General features: G+C 39.2%; 1 protein-coding gene across 5 annotated transcripts in view; it reads right to left on the bottom strand.

Moving 5' to 3' along the window:
- The window catches only part of SGIP1 (SH3GL interacting endocytic adaptor 1), a 217,906-nt gene that overhangs the window by 82,181 nt on the left and 108,309 nt on the right, over nucleotides 1-27,416 (bottom strand). For 4 of the 5 annotated variants that reach the window (XM_060206368.1, XM_060206367.1, XM_060206369.1 and 1 more), the window contains exons 8-12: nucleotides 13,814-13,838; nucleotides 12,796-12,847; nucleotides 10,038-10,123; nucleotides 6,357-6,449; nucleotides 2,876-2,950 (exon numbers count right to left, since the gene is read on the bottom strand). In XM_060206368.1, the coding sequence (XP_060062351.1) occupies nucleotides 2,876-2,950; nucleotides 6,357-6,449; nucleotides 10,038-10,123; nucleotides 12,796-12,847; nucleotides 13,814-13,838 (331 nt within the window). Of the gene's footprint in view, nucleotides 1-2,875; nucleotides 2,951-6,356; nucleotides 6,450-10,037; nucleotides 10,124-12,795; nucleotides 12,848-13,813; nucleotides 13,839-16,858; nucleotides 16,871-20,592; nucleotides 20,605-27,416 lie in introns of all 5 variants that reach the window. The other variant, XM_060206371.1, reaches the window with a different exon arrangement.

Raw genomic sequence — 27,416 nt, 5'->3', positions numbered from 1 at the left:
GTGTGACACTTTTCTCCACAGGCTGCTCCCGGAATCTCACCTCTCCAGAGCCCTCCCCCACTAGAAAAAGACAGAAACAGGCTGGGGGGTATGGACCCACCTGCCAACATCCCTGTCCCATGGAGAAGCAATTACAGAAGCCAGACCTTCCACCTTCTGTATCCCATAAAGAATTTTGGTCCATGATCCCAAATGGATAAAGAATAGGGAAGCTTCCAATGGAGGGGAAGGGACACAGAACTCTGGTGGTGGGAACTGTATTGTACCTCTGTTATCTTACAACCTTGATCATTATTGAATCCCTAATAAAAAATTTTTTTTAAATGAAAGTGTGCAGAATGTAAGTATTTTGGGGAAGACTGTATGAGTTTTGTAGAGAAATACATACAGGCTCTGGAATTGACAATGAAAAGAAGTGGTAGCTGAAAATTACCCTGCTATTTGAAAAGATTCTCTTGCCTAATGTAGAAAAAGCCAATGCTTGGTGAAACTAATCATAATAGCTGTGAGTTTCGAACATCATATATAGTCAGCAGTACAGCCTTCACTTCAAATGCACCAGAAAAATAACAAGAGGATTATTCAAAGGAATGTCCCCACATGGATTATCTGCGCACACACACATCCACACTCCACACACAACACGCACAGCTTGTTGAGAAGACATTTGCTATGTATTAGAATTACTGGATATTACACATAGACCCCTTTAGTTGGACTGAAAGTGATAAAACCTCTTTATGATTTCATTTTCTTGTCAAGTTGAATCTGTTCACATCCTAAGCATAACTGTACTATTTATCTGTGTGCAATCATGAAACAGAAAAGCCTCTGTTTTGTTTAAACAATAGTCAGATATTCTTTTTTAATTCTTGTCAGTCATAAGAAAATTAATTTAAAACATTTTTTTCCAGTTTGGGAGCAAATACTTGATAATAACTACAATGTGAAGAAAATGCTTTTAAAAAACTGTGTTTATTGGGGCCAGGTGGTAGTGGACTGGGGTTAAGTGCACATAGCAGGAAGTGTAAGGACTCTGCAAGGATCCAGATTTGAGCTTCCAGTTATCCACCTATGTGTGTGTGTGTGTGTGGGGGGGGGTCACTTCACAAGTGGTGAACAGGTCTGCAGGTGTCTCTCTTTCCCCCTCTCTGTCCTCCCTATCCCTTTCAATTTCTCTCTGTCCTCTCCTATGTAAAAAAAAAAAAAAAAAAAGGTAAAAATGGCCTCCAGGAGGAGTGGATTCATAGTGCAGGCACCAAGCCCCAGCAATAACCCTGGAGGCAAAAAAAGGAAAAAAGTTTAAAAACTGAGTTTATTCAACTAGAGATTGTTACTTAAACCACTTCAAAGCAAAAGTTTCTTTACCTTTAAATAAAGCTTTGTCTGTAAAAACTAGCTTAGTATTTCCATATTTTGTGGTTTGAAAAGGGCTAACTTTCAAGATTCTGAGGCTAGAGATACATGGACTGAAATTTTCATGGGCCACAAAATTAATAATTTATATCTCACATGGTTGTGAATACACAAGGGACCAACATGATCTGAATTTGCAAGCATCTTCACATTCTTTTTTAAAAAAATTTTTATATTTATTTTCCCTTTTGTTGCCATTGTTTTTTATTGTTGTAGTTATTATTGGTGTCGTTGTCATCCTTGTTGGATAGGACAGAGAGAAATGGAGAGAGGAGGGGAAGACAGAGGGGGGAGAGAAAGATAGACATCTGCAGACCTGCTTCACCGATTGTGAAGGGACTCCCTGCAGGGGGAAAGCCGGGGGCTGGAACCTTGAGCTTTGTGCCATGTGCACTTAACTCACTGTGCTACCGCCCGACTCCCACACCTTCACATTCTAAGACTCTGGATGACTCTGTTAGGGCTGACTATGTCTTGAATTCACTCTTGTTGATAAATAACCTTACTCTAGTGGGATCAAACTCACCAGGCTGCAGGAACAGTTGGGATGAAATGTAATTGCAAAGGCAATAAAGAAGCAGACTGTAAGGGCCGGGATACATAGAGTAACTATTACTGCTTTGACTTGGTAGTGCAATATGACGAGACTGAAAGCAATCATATTAATGTGTAGTATTGCTTTTAATAGGAGGCAATGCTGTGCCTTCGAAGCTATCCACCTAGAGTCAGGCAGCAATTCTTTGCCATAGGACATTACCCTTGCCTATCTCTTTGCCAGGAGATAATAAAGAATGACTACCAGAAAAAAAAAAAATCCCCACTGCAGAAGCTTGGAAACCATTTTGTGTTCTAATAGACCCACCAGTTTAAAGGCTAGGAAAAAAAAAGATCCGTTGCTGGGAAAAATACAGTGTATTTTAAGACTTTTAATTTTCAAATTATTCAAGTGCAAGCTAGTGAAGTGAGATGTCAATTTTATTCTATATTTATTTATTTGACCTCTGTACTTCTCAACTCTGATTTATGGAGGTACTGGGGATGGAACCTGGGACCTTTTGTACCTTAGGCATGAAAGTATTTTTTTACATAACCATTATGCTATCTCCTCAGCCCAAGATGTCAATTAAACAATGTTATTTATTTATTTATTATTTTTTTAAGCAATGATCTTTATTATTGAGAATTTTTCTTTTAAATCATGGCAATGAATATGACCCACATTTAACAAGATCACACAGAGGAAAATAGAGTTGAGAAAAAGGAATCTTTTGGGGAAGCATGGCTTGACAACTGCGTATAAGTCTGCAGAGCAAATTGTGTTGAAAGTGAAAGTAACTGCCAACACTTCTGAGCTTCATCTAGTCTACTCCCAACACATCAAAATCAGGTGGGGTTTGGGGTTGAGGGCCACTCTTCCCCTAGGCACATCATCCCCAAAAAAGAAAAAATGAAAACTTACCTGGCCCAACTGTTAAGGGGGAACCTGTTCGGGGTGGGGTGGCTGGTACATTTTTTGGAGGCAATGGTGGAGGTGCTGTAGAGATAAGAAATCAAGGATTAACTGGTCACTTTCTCACGAAGTTACACACTTAGCAGGAAAATTCAGTGTTCACTCAATTTCATGGTATTGGGAATGAAATAAGCCATTTAAGTTTCACTCTCTCTCTTTTTTTTCTCTTTCTCTCCTTCTCTTTATTTCTTTTCCATTCAGAACAAAAGAACTGAAGTAGGACTCATGCAGATTCTTCTATTCTCTGATAATAAGATTGTCAAATGAATGTCATCTAGGAGCAATATAATCATGCTATTCCTTCCTTCCTTCCTTTAACAAGGCTCTAACACCAAACTAAGTTTCAGTTCCTCTGCTGAAAGCAGTGACTTAAGGAGGAGTGAAAACAGGCTTTTATGATTGACACAATGAGTATCAAAGAGACGTGTGCAAACCAGGCTGTGAGTGAGCTTTAGGTCGAAGAGTAGATAAGGAGTTCTTGTTATATATAGATGGGATTTTATATTTATTTATTATGATTCTTTTTGCCCAGACCAACGTCAACTTTATTTTTTTCAAATATTTTAATGTATGTGCAATGTAAAATGTATGTCCATTTTGATGCAAGGTAGAATTTCAATTTTCTACTTGTGATTATTTGATTTTCTCATTTTTTAAATTTTTTCATTTTTTTAATTATCCTTATTTATTTATTGGATAGAGACAGTCAGAAATCAAGAGGGAAGGGAAAGATAGGGAGAGAGACAAAGCTGCACCTGCAGCCCTGCTTCACCACTCGTGATTGATGTCGTCGTTGCTGGATAGGACAGAGAGAAATGGAGAGAGGAGAGGAAGACAGAGAGGGGGAGAGAAAGACAGACACCTGCAGCCCTGCTTCACCACTCGTGATTGACGTCGTCATTCTTGGGTAGGACAGAGAGAAATGGAGAGAGGAGGGGAAGACAGAGAGGGGGAGAGAAAGACAGACACCTGCAGACCTGCTTCACTGCTTGTGAAGTGACTCCCTTGCAGGTGGAGAGCTGGAGGGCTCGAAGCGGGATCCTTAAGCTGGCCCTTGCGCTTTGCGACACATGTGCTTAACCCGCTGCACTACCACCCGACTCCCTCTATTTTTTCTTTTAAATGGATAGCACAGAGAGACATTGAGAGGGGAGGGGAGATAGAAAGAGAGACACCTCACAGACCTACTTCACTTGTGAAGAGTGTGTGTTCCCCAGCCCTCCCACAGGTGGGGATCCAGGGATCCAACTGGATGTGGCCACTGTCTGACCACCCTCAATCTACCCCCCCAACACCTTTCTTTATTTTTTTGGAGAGTATCCTGACCTCCTGCATGACAGGCATGAGTAATAGCTGTCACTCAGAAGTCCAGGAATATGTGGTTCCTGGCTGTGGTTATGAGCTTCTGTAAAGTATACCTAAATAGATCTGATTTTCTCATGAAAGGCAAGAGTCAGTGTGGACTCTATTTCTGATTTAGGATATCAGTAAAAGTTGAGATCATATAAGTCAGAAAGAGAGAGAGAGATGAATATGGGATGATCTCACTCATGGACAGAAGTTGAGAAACAAGAACAGAAAGGGGAAATACAAAGCAGAACTTGGACTGAGTTTGGTATATTGCACCAGAGCAAAGGACTCTGGGGGGGAGGGGGGTTGTTGAGTCCTGGTGTCTGACGGTGGAGGAGGACCTAGGCTGGGGATGAGAACATTTTGCAGAAAACTGAAAAATTTCCACATGTACCAACAACCATAATTATTGTAAGCCATTAACCCGCCCCAATGAAATACAAAAAAAAAAATTATGAAAAAAATTGACAAAACCTAGTGTATTGTACCAAAGTTAAAGACTTCGAGATTGGATGAGGGGCTTTCGGGTTCTGGTGCCTGATGTTGGGGGGAGGAGAGTGTTTTGCAGAAAACTGAGACATTTTACACATATACCAATAACTGTATTTACTGTTGACTATGAACCATGAATCCTGCTAATAAAATTAGAAAAAAAATGAAAAAAAGTTGAGATCATAACCAACAAATAAAATACCATAAAAGCCGAATAATTTGAGTAAAACTCTGACATCCCAAAAGCTGGACTTAAAATCAGTATTTCATTTGGCCTTTAGGCAATAATTAGAGTATCACAGCTCTATAAAGATAGCTTTCCCCGGTCGGCGGTGGCACCAGTGTTAAACTCACATAGTATCAAGCACAAGGACTGGCGCAAGGATCCCTGTTCGAGCCCCCGGCTCCCTACCTGCAAAGGGGTCGCTTCACAAGTCGTGAAGCAGGTCTACAGGTATCTTTCTCTCTCCCTCTCTTATCTACCTTTCCTTCTCAATTTCTGATATACAAACAAGACATCTCATCTCTCAGCATCAGTAAGAACAGAATCTGATATCCTTCACCTGTGAGGAAACTCTCATGTCATTGCCACACACATACACACACACACACCTTTGTACATATAGCTATATATACATACTCATCTGTTAGGAATTAAAACCTTGATTTTTTTTTTTAAATGCATACTTTCTATGTCTTCTCTGCTGCAGGAAGTCCACACAACTGAGAATGCAGTAAATCCATCAAACAGGTAGCCTGACCGAATAAAGAGGACATTCAGCCTAAATAACTAACCCAGTACAGGTGAAGGGACAAAGACAATCTTTAGAAGCAACTGAATGATCCCTATGGAAACAGGGCCCCAAGGTAAATTTGCTCCAGATCCTGTCTCAGCTTTTCTCTCCCCTGTAGTTCTGGTTGTTTGCTTTACAATGATGGTTCTTTCCTGCCATGTGTCCCTTCTAGCCTGTGCAGCCTCAGTTTGCAGGTTCAGTAGAGACCACATCTGCCTTGTTCATTTCTGTGATGAGTGATAGTTCAGTTCCTGGAGCACAGTATGCTCTTAAACTCATTTGCTTCTCATTCTTTTAATATTTACTTATTACTGAATAGAGATAGGGAGAAACTGAGAAGGGAGGGGGAGAGATAGAGAGGGAGAGAGACAGAGAGACACCTGCAGCCCTGCCTCACCACTTGTGAAGCTTTCCCCCTGCAAGTGGGGACCAGGGAATTGAACTTGGGTCCTTGTGCACTGTAATGTGAGCGCTTAACCAGGTGCACGACCACCTCCTCCCACCCATTTGCTTCTCAGTCTCACACATGCACACAGAATGAATGGAGGAATAAACACATCACTTGGCGAGATATAAAAAGAGGCTATGAATCAAACTTAGTGATCTTACTTTCATCAATTATTATTTCCACCTTGACAACCTGCCCTAGACCTCCTCAATGCTAAGGCCTGTGAGAATAGTGCTTTTTATTAAACAGTCCAAATGTTGCATATGTAGATCACCAAGCATCATTTAATTTCACTATGTAGCCAGACAGTAAAATGAGACACTTAATCTCTCAGACAGAAACTTACTTCCAGTGGGAAAAGACCTTGTTAACTTTGGCGACTCCATGCTTGGATTCACTGGTTGGCCTGATCCCCATATCTCAGGCTGATCTAAAAGATCTAGGAAAAAAAAAAAGTTCCCAGGGTGAGTTATAAAAGAAATGCTCTCAGATTTTAAAACTCAAAATGTCCATTTTAAGTTGAGCTTCACAAAATTATTTCCTTCTGGCCCCAGTCTGGCAAATGAATTTGGGAATGTGCTGCTTTTCATTCTTTCCTAACAGAGACCAGAAACAGGAGAGAGAGAGAGAGAGAGAGAGAGAGAGTTTCTATCTATACAAGAACTTTAAAAACAGTTTGCCCTTGCTTCTTTATTGGTCACTTAAGGACATTCTGAATGTCAGTATATGTACTGGCTCTGTTTCTGTCATTCATTTGAAAATCCAGACAGTAATTCCACAGACATTTGTTCTAAGTTGGTTTATTTAAAGTTTGCTAAGAATATGCTTAAAAAGTGAAAATGTCTGGGTTTTGAATGGTGACTTGTTTTTTTAATGATTTTTACCGGGTTTTTAAGTAACTCTTTTACAGCATTATAAATGGAAATTAAATTTGGCAAACATCTTAAGTGGAAAATACATAAGCATTTAGATATTAAAAAAAACAATTTGGCATTTGTTCTAAGGACACTGAAATGAACATTTTTAAATATTTGTTTTGAGGTTTCCTTTTGACTTTTATTGCTGTGTTAATAATGTACATCTCTAGCTCTTCTCCACAACTAGCATGTCTCAGGTTGTATGTAATCATAGCTTGCAACGTCGTATGTAGGTAAACACAGACCTGGAAATTGGATTTGAATTCAATTGCTGCGGTTACTACAGAACCTTCAGCAAGTTCCTGAGCCTCTGAGTTTCTATTTCTTTGGTGTGAAGATAAGAACTATCTAGGAGATTTACTAAGAGCATTAAGAATCTCATGGCATAATATATGTCATTGTCCACAAGACCAGAGACTGTTACTAATCTGTTTCAGTTTTCACAATATCACCATAGGATGGTATTGGTACCATTTTCAGTAGAGGAAAGGAAAGTTTGCAATGATGAAATGACTTGGCCAAGAGCCCATATGGTGAAAGCAGAGGAGTTGAGATCTGATCATAGGTATGTGTTACCTAACTTTAAAATAACATCTCTTCCCCTACTTGTCCTTTAAACTAGTGACAGAAGATTCGATTGAAATAAATGCATGTGGAGATAGGAGTCACCTAGTCATTTTCTGGAGTTTCTTTTTTTTTTTTTAAATTTATTTCTTTATTGTGGAATTAATGTTTTACATTCAACAGTAAATACAATAGTTTGTACATACATAACATTCCCCAGTTTCCCATTTAACAATACAACCCCCACTATGTCATTTATCATCCTTCATGGACCTGTATTCTCCCCACCCACCCACCCCAGAGTCTTTTACTTGGGGGCAATATGGAGTTTCAAATGAATTTCTGTGGATTTTGGGCGAGCTAGTTTAGTGTACTTGCTATAAATACTGGAACTTTATGGGCTGGAACTACTCAAGGAACCATCAAGCAGACTCCCTGGCAATTTATTTTATTACTCTCCCCCCCCATCATCAGTTTCAAAGATGGTTTTAGCTCTATTTTATCTTAACAAAAAAAATATACACACTCTACTAAAGTGACATATATATATATTTTTTCATTGATTCAGTTTGGAGCACCAGGTTGATTTTTTATATATATATTTATTTATTTTTCCCTTTTGTTGCCCTTGTTTTTCATTGTTGTTGTAGTTATTGTTGTTGTTATTGATGTCATTGTTGTTGGATAGGACAGAGAGAAATGGAGAGAGGAGGGGAAGACAGAGAGGGGAGAGAAAGATAGATACCTGCAGACCTGCTTCACCACCTGTGAAGGGACTCCCCTGCAGGTGGGGAGCCTGGGGCTCGAACCGGGATCCTTAGCCAGTCCTTGCGCTTTGTGCCACATGCGCTTAACCCGCTGCACTACCAGGTTGCACTACCCGACTCCCACCAGGTTGATTTTTGAGCACTGTTTGATGGTTTTGAATGTCAGGTTTCCATGTAGTTAGTTTTTACAGAAATTCTTTAGCAGGCAGATTCAGAAGCAACTGACCAAGTTCCACTTTCAGTTGCTATGCAGTTGTATCATGGAAGAATTCGCTGACTACAGATGAGTCAAAATGACTGCTAGCCTCACTGCAAAGCCTTTTTAAATTTTTCTTGCATATGAACTCTAAATTATAGACTTATAAATTACTGAAGGAGTCTTTAGACATGTTCCAGATACGTTATTCCAGCGGAATCACCGAATGAGACTAGGAAGTGGCTGACTGCTATTTCCAGCATCTGTTCTCCATTTCTTTATGGTTAAGGAGTTTTTATGGACCATATGCTACTAGAATCTCTCTGATGGATGTCTTTTTCAGATTTTGCTCTTGCAAGAATTGGCAGTGAGATTTACTGGTCATTCTTGCCTTCTCCTTTTGACTGGGAGATGCAGACAGCTAGAGAAGTCCCTGGGCTATGAACTGAAGAGAACAGCACGACCCTACCAGTCCTTATGTTTACTTTGCAAATGTTAATAAGAAACAGAAATAACCTTTTGTATTGTTTAATCCACTGTACTTGATGGCTTCTTTTATAACATAAACTCTGCAGTGTAGCCTACTTATTATGCTTTCAAATCTTGTAATTCTTCACATTGTTGTTTCCTTCATCAAAATGTCCTAGAGGAATGTTTTATTATATATATGCTACGGTATTTAAAAAAAATTTTATTTATTCCCTTTTGTTGCCCTTGTTGTTTTATTGTTGTAGCTATTATTATTGTTATTGATGTTGCTGTTGTTGGATAGGACAGAGAGAAATGGAGAGAGGAGTGGAAGACAGAGAGGGGAGAGAAAGATAGAAACCTGCAGACCTGCCTCACCGCCAAATCATTTTCATAAAAAACATTCTGTATTCTCAAACGGCTATCGCAGATGTGTGTATCGATACTAAAACATTTCAAGAACTGATTAGCTCACTTTATATATGAAGAGTTATCTTCAAGGTGCACACTACTCACCGACATCTAAAAAGCATAGTCAATTTAAAAAAGTTCAACATTTCCTTCTAAGAATAAACATCTAATGGATAGCACTAGTAATAATGGCCCAAAAGATATTTCTTTCACAATATTCTCTAAGTTCCTGAAGGTGAGAGGTCATTTCTGGATCTTAAACCTGCAAACAATGTCTGCTGTGTAAGCAATCTGATGGACACAGCTACTGATGAGGTAGAGAAGACAGTAGAGAGGCTAGCTCATGGTGACAGTGACAGTGACAATGACAGCAAGTCTGTGTGTCTCTGGCTCCATAATGACTTTTGCTTTGTTCGTGGAGCCACACTCTCTGACAAGGGTTCTGTAAAGAGTATCTGTCATCTTTTGAGGAATGAATTTGCTAGCCATTTGGTAGTTTTGGAAGTAAAAATTCAAATCCTAAAATAGTAGAGTTCTACAAACTCAACTCCTGTGCCAGGAACACACCTAGGCTAGACCTTTACTTTCATCCAGACATCTGAGGATACACTGAAAACACGCCTTAATTCACACACACACACTTCCTTGAAGTCCACTGTACTTCAGTGAAATGGCAAACAGATCTATAAAAACACTTTTCATACCTTCTGTCTTCTGTTCGTCGAAAGCTGATTCTAGCGGTGGGCCAAACAGGGGAGCAAGAGCCATTGTGTCATCTGGAGGTTTTTTGCTAGATTACACACATGAAGGAAAATATTAAAAAAAAAAGAATGCTGAAATAGATATACAAGCTGGCTAACTAATGGTAAAAAAAATAGATGGTTAGGAGATCATCTGTATGAATTGATACAGATGTACTAAAGTATAGGGTCGGAAGGCATGATGTAAAGATGGTGAATATCATGGACAAAAAAATCAAAGACAACTGGTAAGAGATAAAACCCTTGGTTCTCATTGGGGGTATGAAGCAAATTTCTGGTCCACAAGAAGTTAAGTCAAAGAAGAGAAGCACTTTCAAAGCGTCCTGATTTGTTCTACCTGGAAGAGACAATACTAGAGACTGCAGTTTATTACACGGCTTGTTTACTTAGGACTTTCTGAACACTTCAGAAGTGTTTCAGAATTGTCTCCATTGTATTTCCTGCCATAGTTAATTCAGTTGATCATGAGTGAAAGGTGGGAGGAGGGGATTGGTTAGTGATAAACAACTCAGGAAGATTGTGTTTGTTTAAGTGACTAGGAGGTCTACCAACTTCTACTTTTTACTCCATTCTCTATGCAGTAGATTAGTTCTATATATTTCCCAGTGCTTTTCATAGGTCATTTCAGAGAGACAGGAAGACTACTGAGAAGTTGGGGGAAAGGACAGTAACAAACTCTCATTCTTTCTCCTAATTATGACTTATTTTTGTCACCAGGGTTAGTATTGGCACTTGATACCTGTAGTACTTCACTCTTCCTGGTGGCCAGTGGTTTTCTTTTAATACAGGGAGGAAGCAAAAGTGAGAAAGAAAGAAGAGAGAGAGAGAGAGAGAGAGAAATGGAGAGAGAGAGAGACAGACAGACAGATATCTACAGCACTCCTTCACCAGTTGTGAAGCTTTCATCCTGCAAGCAAATACTGAGGGCTTGAACCCGGATCCTTGTACACTGGAATGTGTGTAGTCTACTGGGGGAGCTCTAGCTGACCTCACTCCTAATTATCACAGAAACTAATTATTTAGAAAGGTTTTGTAATGCTCATTTCTCCCCTAGAGGTTTCACTGATCCCGATGAGTTCTACGCATGTGTATTAGGAGTAAGAAGAGGAAAACTATGTTTTAAAGAAGTAGGGAAACTGAAAGGATTCAGATTTTAAATAAAAATTAGTCTTTTTGGAAATTAGTGGTATTTTTTGGATGGGGGGAGGGTTGGGTGGTTAACCCTGAAGTTTCACCACTGCTGGATACTGGACTTTCAAATAAAAACAAAGAGGCAGATAGACAGATAGATAGATAGATAGATAGGGGACAGAGATGGGGAGCACACATGGGAAATTATTGCACTATCCAAGTGAGTCATTTCGCCACCCCAAACAATGGTATTTACACAATACTCATCCTAAGGAATATACAGTGCAAACAAAAGACAGTCTTTTTTGGAAACCATGCCCATGTATACAATACTAACTCATCCCCAGAATAGACGATGTAAAATATACAACATTAGAAAACATTCTTTGGTGTGTGGTACAGTAACTGTTATCACAAAATCATATTCAGCCACACAGGCCACGTCGTAAGGCAAGATAATCATATTTCAGGTCAGCATTCCAAACACCAAATATTTCTTTAACACAGATTTTTAACCTTCTCACTTGTGAGACTATTTCACATTTTATAGATATTACTAGAAGTAGATGACGGGGGTCCGGCAGTAGTGCAGCAGGTTAAGTGAGCACATGGCGCGAAGCCTAAGGACCGATGTAGGGATCCCGGTTCGAGCCCCCGGCTCTCCACCTGCAGGAGGTCGCTTCACAAGCGGTGAAGCAGGTCTAAAGGTGTCTGTCTTTCTCTCTCCCCCTCTCTGTCTTCCCCTCCTCTCTCCATGTCTCTCTGTCCTATCCAACAATGACAACACCATCAACAACAACAATAATAACCACAACAATGATAAACCAACAAGGGCAACAAAAGAAGGAAAAAAAAGCCTCCAGGAGAAGCAGTGGATTCGTGGTACAGGCACTGAGCCCAAGCAATAACCCTAGAGGCAAAAAAAATTAAAACGAAGTAGATGACGAGAGTTATCTGTTGGTCTCCTTTGTAGGGACTGGATGGTGATATACCTGGTTGAATGCACACATTATAGAGGCCAAGGGCCTGAGTTCAAGTCCCTGGACTCCCACTTGCAGGGAGAAAGCTCTCTCTCTTCATCTACCTTCCCCATCCCTCTCAATTTCTCACTGTCTCTATGTCATTGTAAAAAATGACAGGGAGTCGGACGGTAGCGGTAGCGCAGCAGGTTAAGGGCACATGGCGCCAAGCGCAAGGACTGGCATGAGGATCCCCACCTGCAGGGGGGTCGCTTCACAGGCTGTGAAGCAGGTCTGCAGGTGTCTTTCTCTCCCCGTCTCTATCTTCTCCTCCTCTCTCCATTTCTCTCTGTCCTATCCAACAACAACGACATCAACAACAACAATAATAACTACAACAACAATAAAAAAAGGCAACAAAAAGGGAAAATAAAAAAATACTAAAAAAAAAAAAGAAAAGACAACATTACTAGAACCATGCTGTGAACTTACCAGTGTGGATTGGCTCTTGGCTAACAGGAAACTGAGAATTTAGCCCAAAGGAAGTTTATCTAATTGCTAACAATGCACTGCGCCTTGTGTAACACATAATTCATTCCTCTCAGGCTCACCTAATAAGTTCTGGAGTCGGTGTGGAACGTCTGGGTCTTGCCACCTCTTCACCTGACATACAGGAAAAAGCAGCTTCTTAAGCAGACAGTCACTCTTCTCATTCGATATGTATTACAGATTGTTTCCAAATAGTTTGTAGTGTAAATCTCATTAGTAAGCACTTTGATAGGAAAACTTTGCAAAATAAACTCTGAAAACATATATGCTTTCCCAGCAACGTAAAAGTCATATAAATATTAGGCCATCTGTAGTAGCAGGGTTTTTTTCCCTCCTGGAATTTGTAAAATCCAATTCACCATGGAACTACCCAGATAAGTTATCAAACAGAAGATTTTTATCCTGCAGGGTTTCCTGGAGTAGCTTACCATTCTTTGAATGTCTGCTGCCTTGATCACTGCTGTTACCGAATTATCATAATAGAATACTGAGTTCGTCCATATGTATACAGTGTGTGAATCCAGCATTCTCTGCCAGTTCTTTAAGTGCCAAGAAAATGTTGTACTTTTAAACTAGGAATCATGAATTTAGAATTCCCTAGACTGTGTTACAGGCACAGAGGAAAACTATGCCTGTGTATATTATAACTTCTGTCATAACACTTGAGTTGACTAACACGTTTGTGCCAAATAATACAAGAATGAGAAGGTGCATTCATCTTTAACTCCTTCAGCCTTTCTTCTCTCTCCACCCCTATCAGCCAACACACTTGATAAATTCATTTCTAAAATCAAATTATACAGCAAGAGTTGAACCACACGGGCAGAAGGAAGTCATACGTCTCAAACATTCCTTTTCAGAACTTAAACTTTAGTCATTCGGAACTCAAATATTAATCATTAAGAACTCACAGAGTCCCTTTATCATCATACAATTTCTGTTCTGTGAAAATAAAGCATTTGTAAGTTTTACAAATTAAGTCTGAGAATGTATCATTCAAAAGTATATATGTTTCAAGATCCAAGGAACTATTCCATCTTTTAAATCATACTCTATGTCTCATAGCTAAGATATACTTACTGGATAAGTTCCTTTTAATTGCACCCTAGAATTAGAAATAGACACTATAAGGTTTAAGACCACATATATGTTATGTACAATATGTCAATGCAATTAAACTGAACTCAAATGTGGATGTTGGAATGAATTTTTTTTTCTCAGAATCTCATTCAAGTTGGAAATTTCAGACACACACACACACACACACACACACACACACACCAATTTTTCACTCTACTCAGAAATTATAGAGAACACAGGGTAAATTACAAGTAATCTGAACCTGAAAAACCCTTTCCTGGATAGATTAGAGAAGTGACAGTAAATATTGAAGAATTAACTAAAAAACAAGACCCTTGAAGTCTAGCAGATAAAAAGGAATCCAAGTTTAAGGAACTTTTAATGCTGAGCAGATGGGTGTCCACCAGTTGTGAAGAGAAAGTCGTTAGTGTAGGAATGCGACTTTCAAAGTTCTGTGGCAAATTTAAAAAGAGACGGAACATTGAGGAGCATTGCCAATGACTTGGCTGTTTTATTATGTATTTATTTGTTTTGGGGAGAGAGACATCAAAGCACTATTCCACCATCCATGTTGTCCTCTTGATTCTGTCCATGGTGCTCAAATATGGTGGCAGGAAGCAAATTGATGGGGCTGATTCTGATCCTTTCCCAGACCTGTTGTTGTGGCTACCAGTCCAAGACACTGAGATTTTGCTGAAGTGCCCTGGCTAGAAGAATCTGAGAAAGTCAGTTTTACTTTTTATGATGCCCTAGCCTAAACTTACTCTAACTAGAGAAGGACTGATTAGACTAAAAGTTTTGAAGCAAAATCATTAGGAAAGATTCCTAGCATGGAATGCTGTTAGAGGAGAGACATCATTGTATGAGATACAATGATGAGACCAGGGATCCAGGAATTTGCAGATTCCAGAAGATACATAGAATTTCTGGCCTCTCTATTCTATCTCTTTTATTTAAAATGCAATAGATATGAAACCCAGAAAAGTACAAAGCTTTGTCTTCTTCTTTTTTTAATCACCAGGGGTTCACTGCTTGTATGACAATTTCATTGTTCCTGGAAGGAAAAAAAATCTTCTTCTCCTTCTTCTTCATCTTCATCTTCTCTTTCTCCTTTACTTCCTCTTCCTCCTCCTCCTTTCCTTTCTCCTCCTTCTCCTTCTCCAATTCTTCCTTCTCCTTCTTCCTCTTCCTCTTCCTCCTCCTCCTCTTCCTCTTCTTTTGTTAGGATAGAGAGAAACTGAGAGGGGAGGAGGAGGCAGGGGGGTGGTGGGAAAGAGAGAGAAACACCTGCATTACTGCAGGTGGGAACCAGGAGCTTGAACCTGAGTCCTTGCACATGGCAATGTGTGAGCTCAACGAATTGTACAAACACCTGACACCAGGTAGAAAGCTTTGTTTGTATTCATCGTATCCCATTGCATCAATTCATTCAACAGATTTACCATCAAGAGGTACTAAAGAATTCCTTGTAACATTTTTATGATAAATAGTTAAGTACAGAAATAATCCTTATGAATAATGACCAGTTAAGTTCAAGCAAAACATGATAGAAATATGTAAGAAAATCATTGCCTAGAATAAGTATAAAACCAATTCAAAAGGAATAGCTATTGGAATGAATCAGGACATAAGACTTTGATGGCTTAGATGTTGTGAGATGAGACATTTAAAACAAGTTTAGTCATTCTGACCACATAAATTGTGTGCAGTAAATAGCTCATTGAATTAAAATGAAACCAAACAACAATAACCAGAAAATTTCTCCTTCTCACACAGTCACATGTTCCTCCTTTCAGTGACTGTTCTAATACATAAATGTTGAATAAAGTTCCTTCATTTTGAATTAACTTTTTGTTTTATTTTAAAAATGGTATTGGACTTTCAGCGGTGAATTTAATGTAGTATATACCCATGTTGCTTTGCAATGGGCGTGCATGAAGATTATAGACTATGATCACAACTGTATGAAACAGTGTTACTTCAAGAAAGGCGATTTGTTGTGATTTGTCACCTAGTGACTGAGTTGGAATCACATGGGAATAACGCTTGTTCTCTAGGTATGTGGTTGACAAGGAGAATCACTGACTTGTCAATTGCAGCAGGCTCTTTGCTTTACAGATAAAACAGACTCATCAAGTTGACACAGGCACAGGGATTTTTTTCAGAGGGTGTTTTCAGCTCCATTCCTACTCTCAAGGCACTGACTGGGAGTCACTTCAAACCCAGCAAAGACCCGTCTTTTTTCATGTTTTTAATTCATCACACTCTTCAACCTGAGGGAAATGAAACTTCACTTTGCAAATGTAAACGAATACAGGTTTATTTTCACCAACTTATCATCATCATTATTATTTTTTTTTCTTGTATCTAGGCCTCACTCTTCTAATGTCACCATCCCCAGGATGACTTTTTTTTTTTCCCCATTCTTTTTATCTCAGAGACAGAGAGGCAGCTAGAGCAGCACTGAAGTGACCCCTGGCGCTAGAGCACTTTCATGGGGTGCCAGGGCTGGAAGCCAGAACAAGCACATAGACTAGGCACACATCATCTTTGGTGAGCTATCTCCCAGCACCCAACTTTTCTTCAAGTCTATAGACCAGAAAACATATCTTGTCTGCCCAAGATGGAAACTATGACCTGCACTGACCCATAGAAGCCATAGTCCAGAGACAGATTTTCAATTAAGCTGAAAAATATGTCTTTGAAGTTTTCTTATTTTCTTATCATTTCTCACCACTTTTTAAAAACTTTTTTTTTTTTTTTTTTTTACTTTCTAACCAATCTTTACACCAAGCACACAAACATACACATACACACCCAAACCAATTTCTGAAATGTACCGGTAGAAGTAATAATTAGATGTATAATTGTTATGGAAAAGTCTACTAGTAATCCTATATATGTTCTTGACACTCATTGGACCGGAGGCTTCCAATTTATCTGACTAGTTGATACTAGTCATAAATCTAAAGATTTCACCCTGGCCACTTGGTCTTGGCAGCAATTTTCTCACATGTTCAAGGTAAAAATGTTGAAGTTTCTTACCGGGCTGCGCCTCTGTGATCAGCAAAAAGGAAGAGAGAACAGATACCTAGTCAGAGAATGATGGATCAGTCAACAGGCTTGGCTAATAGAAGATTTATAAACAGCCAACTGAATATATACTCAAGTTTTTTGTTTTTTTAAAATTATGTCAAAGGAAGATAACCACCAAATAGTTTAATGGTTTCACATAAAGAGGGTCTTTCCAAAGTGTAATAGAGCTTTGGTAATGAGGATATGCTCGTTTTAGATGTCTACACCAGACTAAGACAGACACATGCACGAGCATTTTATTGGCTATTTTCTGAGTCTCGTCATAAGAAATTTTCCTCCAGATTTTGGCACAGGAGATAGCAGTTTAGAGAAAAGATATCACAGGGGAACTTTCAATAGAGTACTAGCAAGCATCATAGACACAATGCATTTATCCCATAGTTAGAGATTAAAGAGAAATGCCAGAATTCAGAGAGGGGGACTCAGACCTCTTCTTTGTTTGATTCTTCTCTTTGGTGATCTATGGAATATCTGCTGATGAGAAGGTTTTCATTCTTTGCAAGTATCCATTTTGGCTTGGTCACTTGGGCAGTAGGTTGATATGCAGGAAGAGGAGGAGCCTCAGAACAACACGGGTGGGGCTGGAGGGGGGTTGGGTAGCTAAAAAACAGTGGAGCACCAGGGGGAACATCCTTGAGGCAGATGGTATCTGGAGAAACTCAAGTTAAGACGCATGACTTGTTTCCTTCACTCCTCAAACCTTGAGGAGAGCGGCCGTTGATTTAGCTCAAGCATCTCTGATCACTCTCTCTGCTGAGGTGACTTCTGCAGTAATGAGAACTAATGCTGTGGTTGGTGAAGGAGAGGTAGCTCAAGAATTTTGTTTCAAGGATGTGGGCTGAGTCTATGAATTCAATAGCAGCTGCCTGGGACTCAATCTCGACCAATCTCAAAATTCAGGCAAAAAGCACCCGTAGAAGACAGAAGACACAGAGGAGGCTGCTCAACTGATGAGGGTGGATCCATTTTGGAGAACGCAAACAGCACATGAGAACGGGAAAGCTTTCTTTTCAGCAGATTGAAGGCCTTCATGGAGGCCCGGTCTAGCTGCCTCTCTACAGCTATGAAAGCGGGCAGATGTTCACAACTAGACAGAGAGTTTAGAAAGTCTTAGGAGATTAGATATATCTGCTCTAATGAACTTGGCTTTTGATTTAGATTTTTATAAAAGTATCTTTATTTATTTACTGGATAGAGACAGCCAGAAATTGAGAGGAAGGGGGAGGTAGAGAGGGAGATGGACAGAGAGACACTTGCAGCCCTGCTTCACCTCTCATGTAGCTTGTGCGATCAACCAGGTGCGCCACCACCTAGCCCCCTGATTTAGATTTTTTTATTTGCCTTATTTGTCTACCTGCATGGGTGCAATTTAAATAAAATTAGGGAAGAGGACACTTACGAGTAGATACTTATGGGTCTAAATTCGCAGTCAAATACTGTGGTTTGAATGGATTTTAAACTCTCATTGACATGTCACAGTCTTTTAGATTCAGACTTTATAATTCTTTTAAAATTTTTTTAGATATTTATTTATTTTCCTTTTTGTTGCCCTTGGATTTTTTTTTTTCCATTGTTGTTGCAGTACCAAACAAGAATTATGTTTATATAGTACAAGCATAGTAGAATCAGCGAATCATGTCCGAGAATTTCCTGGGAAAGAAGACCGATGATCTCATAAGTACCCATTGTGTCTCCTACTGCATTTAAATTTCTTTTCAAAATATTTTTATTTATTTATTATTGGATAGAGACAGAAAGAAATTGAGAGGAGAGAGAGAGGTAGATAGAGAGAGAGATATTGACTTGCAGCCCTGCTTCAGTACTCATGAGGCTTTCTCCCTGCAGGTAGGAACTAGGGGCTTGACCTTGGTCCTTGCACACATAATGTGAGCACTTAACCAGGTGCACCACTACCTGGCCCCAGTGTTTAAATTTATTATATTTATTACAAGTCAGACTACAGTGAATCCTATTCATATTTGATAGAATTAATTTGGGAGGATCTTCTAAAATTCCATTTGGCAAATTCTTATGCCTGAGGTTTTTCAAAGTCCCAGGTTCAGTCCCCTGTACCACCATAAGCCAGAGCTGAGCAGTGACCTGGTGTCTCTCTCTCTCTCTCTCTCTCTCTCTCTCTCTGTCTTTCTCTCTCTCTCTCTCTCTGCATCTCCCTCAACAGTAAAATAAAAAAACTTTAACAAAATAAAAAAAAATTCTGTTTGGGAGGAGAAACAAAGAGCATTTTGTTTTGTTTTGAATAACCAAGATACCAATGTTGACTATGTTGAATAACCAACAAGATGGATATTTTCAAAGAAAAAGGAGTCAAGGAATCAGTAGAGGGGCTTATCCTAATAGTTGCAATGGAAGGAATACTGAATGTCAGAACTATCAAAACAATAGGAGGAGAGTCCACCAAGAATTTTTAAAGCAACACAGGTAACCTGTTCATATACCCCTGTCAATATCTGAGGTAGGCAAATTTCAGTATGTTAGACAAAGACTTGGGGTCAAGGAAAGTAAATGAAACTGGCAAAATATAATGAAAGTCTACTAAACAGCACCAGCCATATCATATGATACTCCAACCATATGTCATATTATGCTATACAACATCTACTACATGGATGAATTAATATTAGTCACAAGTGGGCTATTTAGTAACAATCAGAAAATAGTATCAATGAAAATAATAATAGGTACTTCTTTTCTTACTGAAAACAAAAAACAGTGGGTCCATATTTTGATAAATTATAATATTTTGATTCCACTTTTGGCTTTTCCTGCATCTTCTTCCCCTTCTCTAGTCTCTTCTACAAAAGTGCTACTAGTGTTTATCCTGTGAGAACTACAGAGCCTTCTAGACTAGGCTGCACTTATTACAGCATCCACTTCAGTGAACTGAAGAAACCATCAACACTTCTCTGTGCCTGCTAATATGTTTTCTGTAGAGATGTTGTCACTCTCATCTATGCAGTGGTGTCTTGGGAACGTTTTCCCAAAATACTAGGTAGACAAGAAGAGAGCATTGCATTTTTAAAAGTAGATCTGTTTCATGAATGCTTTAAAATGAAAAAATATATATGTAGATAGATACATCATATCAGATTTGTGCTACTTTTAAAAATCACCCACTAGTACTAAGAAGGGTCATGCAAAAGGTGGCCCTGTCTTCTGTCTCTGTCAACTACAGGAAAGGACATTTCTTTGACTAAATGGGAAATAAGAGAAAAGAGAAACAATTTCCCTTTCTAAGGTTAACTTTACAACATTTATTCAGGATGGATGTGGTCAAGTTGTACATTAAGTAAAAATTAACTAAAAATGTATGTGCTTAGCTTCTGATATACATGTAGGCTGACTAATTCAAGTGGAAATGACAACAAATGAAACCTAATGACTAAAATATTTGATCTCAGGTCTGCGATTGAGGCAGAAGTGTGTCTTTACCAAATTACTCAGTGACCCTTAGTAACAGGTTTGTGAAGTCACTTAGCAGTCAACTTCCATTTTCTTCCAAGAGACATTATTAGACTTGTCCTGTTTCACAAAGGTTTATTTATGAATTTCATAATCTTTTTTTTGGTGTTAAACACATTCAGTCATCAGCTATGCAGATAAAGAAAATGATCAGAATACATAACAGGTCAAAATGTGGAAAAGACTTGTTAGTTAATTCTTACCGGGCTTCTCCTCTACAAGTGTAGGCATAGGAGAAAAAGATAAAACAGAAAATGAGAGGTGAAATTTATTTTCAATAAGAAATGGCTTAAGATTCAGACTATCCATGTGTAAATCCAATCTGCAAAGTATTGTTTTCATCACTGTTTCCCAAAGGTGTCTGATACGGTCATTCTGAAGTTGCTGCATTTATTCTGAAGGATGTCAGGACATAGCATTCCAAAGTATCCAATTTTGGTATATTGATTATTTTGAGTTATAGATATTTGAAAGAGCAAATACAGAAAGATTTCTTTTTACCCACCAGGAGAACCTAAAAGGAGTCATGGGACATACACTCAGTGGAGTACTACTCAGCAACTAAAGAAGACTATATAGTATCCTTTGAGACAAAAAAGATAATGCTTAGTGAAGCAAGTCAAGAAGTGAAGGACAACTACAGAGTGGTTTCACTCATAGGCAGAATATAGAAAATTGTTATTTAAGGAGGTGGAGATGGGGACACAGACTTTTGGTGACTAAAGTGGTGAGGGCAAAAAAAAAAAACCAACAAAAAAACAAAAACAAAAAAACTATACTGTAAACCATTAACCCTTCAATAAAAAATTAAAAAAAAAAAAAGGATGGAACTGGTAGTGGAAGAAGTGAAGGACTACTATGGGATGATTTCATTCATATGTGGACTATAGAGAACCGAAACACATGAACTTGAAAAAAGAACAAGACATAGTCAACCCATATCTATGACATTGGGGGAATCATGGTGGCTACTGTTGGAGGGAGATGGGGGAACAGATCTTTGGTGGTGGGATGGTACAGAATTATGCCCCTACTGTGGGAGAGACTGACCCTATGGCTGGGTCGAGGCCTGTCATCTCTTCATCGAGTCTTGAGAGGGTAGACACCAAGCCCTCCCAAAGAGAGGTGGTAGGTGTGTCCCTTCTCTACTGTGTGGACCCAAGATGGCACTGAAACTCCAGGCTGGGGGCGGAGACTTCCTCATCACAAGTTCCTTAACTCATGACCAAGAGCATGGCTAGTGCCTGTTAGGGCCATATATGGTCTTACGCTATGGCATGACGTGGTGTGACATGAGGTGTGGCTCTGTGATTGGATGGCTACTACTTCCCCTTCTCTAAACAACAGTTTGCTTATTTATTTTTTAATCAGTTTTTCTTTATTATTTTATTTTATTTATAAAAAGGAAACACTGACAAAAACCACAGGATAAGAGGGGTACAACTCCACACAATTCCCACCACCAAACCTCTGTATCCCATCCCCTCCCCTGACAGCTTTCCTATTCTTTATCCCTCTGGGAGTATGGACCTATGGTCATTGTGGGATGCAGAAGGTGGAAGGTCTGGCTTCTGCAACTGCTTCCCCACTGAACATGGGCATTGACAGGCCTATCCATACTCCTAGCCTGCCTCTCTCTTTGCCTAGTGGGGTGGGATTCTGGGGAATCGGAGCTCCAGGACACACTGATGGGGTTGTCTGTCCAGGGAAGTCTGTTTGTCATCATGCTAATATCTGGAACCTGGTGGCTGAAAAGAGAGTTAACATACAAAGCCAAACAAATCGTTGACCAATCATGAACCTAAAGGCTGGAATAGTGCAGATGAAGAGTGGGGGGAAGGGGTCCGCTGTTTTGTAGATAGCTAGTAGGCATATTTTAGTTATATTCCAAAAGGCCTGTAGCTATACTAGTTTTTTTTTAATTAATATGAGAGGGGAAAATTGAGTGAATATCTCAAACTTTTTAATGCACAGACCATAGGCTGAGTCTTTGTTATGTTGACTCTCTTAAAAGCTTAGACCAGGGAGAACAGAAGCAACTGGTGGCACAGCTATATACAAATAATGTCAAAGGACATAAATTATGGTGATGTTGTGTATGATACAGCAAATCCTAACAATGCGATTTTCAAAGTTAACCCAATTGCCAGATAATGTGATTACAGCAATAACTATCTATAGCCTACTTAAACCCTAAGATAGCAGGGACCTCCTGCTTCCTCTATAGAGCCTATATTTCCCCCCAGTCCTGGAACTTCTAGCTTGGGGCTCACTTTCCTGCATACTTCACTCAATTCATACCAAATGATATTGCATCTGCTGATCCCAACCCAATCAACACGACCAGTACCACCTCAGCATGCTTCACTTGAGACTGTCTTCTGCTTAAACTTCCTCAGTCTTTGGAGCCTTGTCTATCTCCCTCAATTATAACTGTAGTAACATTTCTCCACCAGAACTTTCCAAAACTTTTCAGCCAGTAGAATGTTCTTAAGTAGAATGTTCTTAATGACTTAAGTTCAGAATAATGTACTTATGTTGAAAGTCTTTCTACTTGGCTGGCCCTTACAAGACTCACAGAAACTATAGGCGCACAATGTTAGCATATTTCTCAAAATTCTTATTTTATTCTGTATTAAGTAGATGTATCTATTCATTTTTTTTTAATCTCACCAAAAGGGTATAAAGAGATTATTTCTAGCCCCAATTATAGAACTAGTCACATAACAGGTACGGAAAGCAAGGTTATGAAATTCTTTTTCAGTAGACATTACAACACTGCACAAATGTTTGAAGCAGTTTCTTTTTAAACATATAAAGATGAATTGATCTCTGAAGTAAGGGTGAACATGTATCTGACCCAAAGAACATACCCCCAGTTGTGACAGTTTATTCCTTCACCAGCTACTGTAAATGTTTCGCTCAGCTCCTACTGAACTGCTGATCTCTCTGTCCATTTGAAGCCTCAGGGGCGAACACATGTCATATAAACTGCAAGGAAGTGTCACAGTTCTGGTTCAGTATTAGTGTAGAGAGCTGTGATTAGACTTCCAGGTAGGGTTTCTCCTATAGCAAAAATGCTTATGCTTCTAATAACTGAATGCCAACAAAAAGGTCACATCCTTGGTGTTGTTTTCAGATCCAAACTCTTACTAACTAGACCCATACTAAGAGAAATGATACTTACTAAGGTCCAGGTCCTTAATCAAGACATAAAAAGAAATATAAGTTTTAAGCCAAATGTCTTCAAAGGAGTGGTCATTGATAAGAAGAGTATGAGTTTTTTTCTTTATACATTCAAATCAGCTTACTCCCTTATTTTTTGGTATCTGTTGCGTAATTTGAAAAGCAGAAGTGATTGCTATGTTGTAGAATTTTTTCTATGAGAGTTAAAAGATAAGGATCACATTGACAGCTAGTTTAGACTGAGGACTTATTATAATTATTTTGCCTTATGTGGTTGGTGGCATTACTACTTCAGATTTGTCAATGAGGTTCAGATGAGTTCTAAGTTCACACAATAAGAAAGAAGGAGAACTGGTACAGGATCCTATCTTGTCTAAGTCAGAGGGGTTGATTTAGGAATGGATTCTAGACACAGCTCATGCTACTTAAGCAGAACCTACGTTCAGTGCCTTGTCAATACTTGGGATCAAAAAAATAACAGAGTTAAATCCCACAGATCCCAGGACATTAAAAATAATCTTGATCTTTCCAGCAAAAAGAATTACTCTTGTCTCTCACAGCACATCTTGGGAAATGAGATTTTCAGAGAGATAGTTTGTATTCCTAGGTATAATTATTAAACTCTGAATTAAACTCTGACCACAAAGGAAATTCTGTCTTTTTAAACATTAGAGACAGAAGAATAAATATGAACATTACAAGGACTCTTCCTTCTTTCTTCCCTATACTTGTTCTATAGGAAATGTAATAATCTACCTTTACTCAACATGCTATTTAAATTTACTTGTTAGCAGTCACCAATACCCAGGCTGTGACATTTTGGCTTAGAACTTTCTTCAGAATCTGAAGCAGGCAAGGGAAAAAAAATAAACCCACAACAATTGTCTTTTGAAGAAAACAGATTATTGGGAGTCGGGTAGTGGTGCACCTGGCTGAGTGCACATGTTACAGTGCATAAGGACCCAGGTTCAAGCCCCAGTTTCCACCTGCAAGGAGAAAGCTTCACAAGTGGTGAAGCAGTACTGCAGGTATCTTTCTGTCTCTCTCCCTCTCTCCCTCCCCCTTCCTCTCAATTTCTGCCTGTGTCTATCCAATAAATAAATAAAGACGATAACAAATTTAAAAAAGAAAACAAATTATTTCTGGATTCAAAAATGAGCTAATAACATCACAGTTGACTTTTAATCCTGGAAAACATAAATAAGAGAACTAGGGGTGGGGTGAAAAAGACACCTTTCCAGATTCACACAGTATGCGCTGACTTCCGGGAGGTGTGGCCACAGGGTAACAGTGACAGACAGTCAGTGGTCTTTGCATTGGAAAAGACACAGACCTACAATGTAACCATTATGGGATCTCTAAGTGTGCTGACTTTCTTGTCTCAAGATCTGAACACACAGACTGCCAGCTTCATTCTCCAGCTATCCTTACCAAGATCCTTTTATGCAGGCTAGGTCTTGCTGACGCCTATATTTCTGCCTGAGTGTAAAGAAACCAGCAACATTTAAGACTGGATTTCTGTTTAAGACTTAGAACTGGGACTAGGGAGGAGACAGCATAATGGTTATGCAAATGCCTTAAAAGCCTAAGACTCTGAGATCTCAGGTTCAATCCCCAGCACCATCATATGCCAGAACTGAGCAGTGTTATCGTCTCTTTCTCTCAGTATCTTTCCCTTTGTGTCTACTCTTTCTCATTAAAATAAAGTAAATGAAAATATTTTTTAAAAGACTTAGGTGAAAGGAGAAAATATACACTAGGTTCAATGACCCTCACCTGTACGTTTTGTGCTCGAAGGATATTTCTGACTTCTCAATAAAGAACTTTGTTGTCATTGGAATGTGTGACATCAAACTTTATAGAGTCTAGACACAGCAGAAAGCCAGATGTAAAGTATAAACTTTTCAAGATTCCAAATGTTTGACCTTAGAAAAGAAGGCTTCTGGGGGCCAGTCAGTGGTGCAGCTGGTTAAGTGCACATATTACCAAATGTAAGGACCCAGGTTCAAGCCCCCCATTCGCCACCTGCAGGAGGTCTGCTTCACAAGTGATGAAGCAGGTCTGCAGGTCTACATCTTTATCTCCCCGTCCGCTCTCAATTTATCTATGTCCTAGCTAATAAAAAAAAATTAGGAAAAAAAATGAGAAAAAAAAAAAAAGGTTTCCAGGAGCAGTGGACTCATCGTGCTGGCACTGAGGCCCAGCAATAATCCTGGTGGCTATAAAAAATAAATAAGTAAATAAAAATTAAAGATAAAATGTCTTCCAGTATTTGCTCTTCTCTTTCTGGATTATCTTACTGAACATGGTACCTTTGAGGTTCATTGAAGATAGAACAAAGGAGATGACTTACGCAATGAAAGGGGGGGAGATAATATGACTGGGGTCACCAAAATGCCTCTCAGGAAAATACCTAGCTCTTTACCCTGTGCATAACCCAGGTTCCCACTGTATAAAATGGAGCTCTGGCTCTGCTATTTCTTTCTCTCTCTCTCTCTCTCTCTCTCTCCCTCTCCCTCTCTTATCCTTTCTACCTAAAAAATATGGGCCAAAGTGGTGAAACTCCTGAGAGGATCAAAATATACAATAAGATGGCTTAGCAACTCATTTCCTTTTTCTTTTGATGTCCCCATGGTCTCAGAGATGAATAATTTTACTACTCTGGGTTAACATGTTTTTCATTTAGATAGAGTCAGACAAATAGACATACCACAGCACAAGAACTTCCTCCAGTATCACTGTAAGTACTTCCCATGTGATGCTGGGGACTGAACTGAGCCTCATCCATGACATAGCATGGACTGTATTTGCTGAGTTATTTCTCTAGTTCCAAGTTCCTTCAATTCCACTACTGACATTTCCATCATTATCAAAATGCACCATAGTCGAATCTTTTTTTTTAAAAAAATATTTATTTTATTTATTTATCCCCTTTTGTTGCCCTTGTTGTTTTCTTGTTGTAGTTATTTTTGTTGAATAGGACAGAGAGAAATGGAGAGAGATGGGGGAAGACAGAGAGAGGGAGAGAAAGATAGACACCTGCAGACCTGCTTCACCACTTGTGAAGTGACTCCCCTGCAGGTGGGGAGCTGGGGACTCGAACCGGCATCCTTACGCCGGTCCTTGCGCTTTGCGCCACCTGCGCTTAACCCACTGCGCTACAGCCCGACTCCCCATAGTCGAATCTTTATAGCTAATGGCTGAGAAGAGCCAAAGAGGAGGCAGATGAAACAGTATCAGAAAGAGCCTGCATGCAACAGATGCTGCCATATTTCCAAGACTCGTTGGAAGCTCATTTTGATTCCTCATATGGCATGCAAAATAAATGAAGTCAAAAGGGCCGACAAGAAGGCTAAGCAGTGGAAGAAGAGTTTCCAATTGGGAAAGCCACAGTGAGGTCGGTTTGCCTTGCCTACTGTTTCTGTTAGCTCTTCAGGACAATAACTCAGCAGGATGTTGGGACCTGTCCTCTTGCAGGGCTGGCAGTCAGTTATCAATTATCATTCCTAAACCCAAGGTTTATGGTTGTCGGGTACAAGAGGCAGAAGAATATCTCACATCCAATTCTGTGTAGAAATGGAATTTGCCCTAATAACCAAGGAAAGACTTTTCTGATGTAATCAGTATGAATGACTCACATACTCAGATATTTTTCTATAATGATTAAACTATACTCATTGCTGTAGTTTATTTTTGGCACTAACAAATCCTCCTTCAAAAGAAAAGGGAAATAAATATATATATATATGTTTTTTTTCTTCCATACTTAGATTTTTATACTACTCCTCAGATGGCTACAGAAACTCCTTCAAGTAAAAATAAATATAGCACTGTAAGAAAG

Source organism: Erinaceus europaeus, chromosome 13 (assembly GCF_950295315.1).
Source record: "Erinaceus europaeus chromosome 13, mEriEur2.1, whole genome shotgun sequence".
NCBI classification, from domain to species: Eukaryota; Metazoa; Chordata; class Mammalia; order Eulipotyphla; family Erinaceidae; genus Erinaceus; species Erinaceus europaeus.
This window is presented reverse-complemented; position numbering and strand designations above follow the sequence as displayed.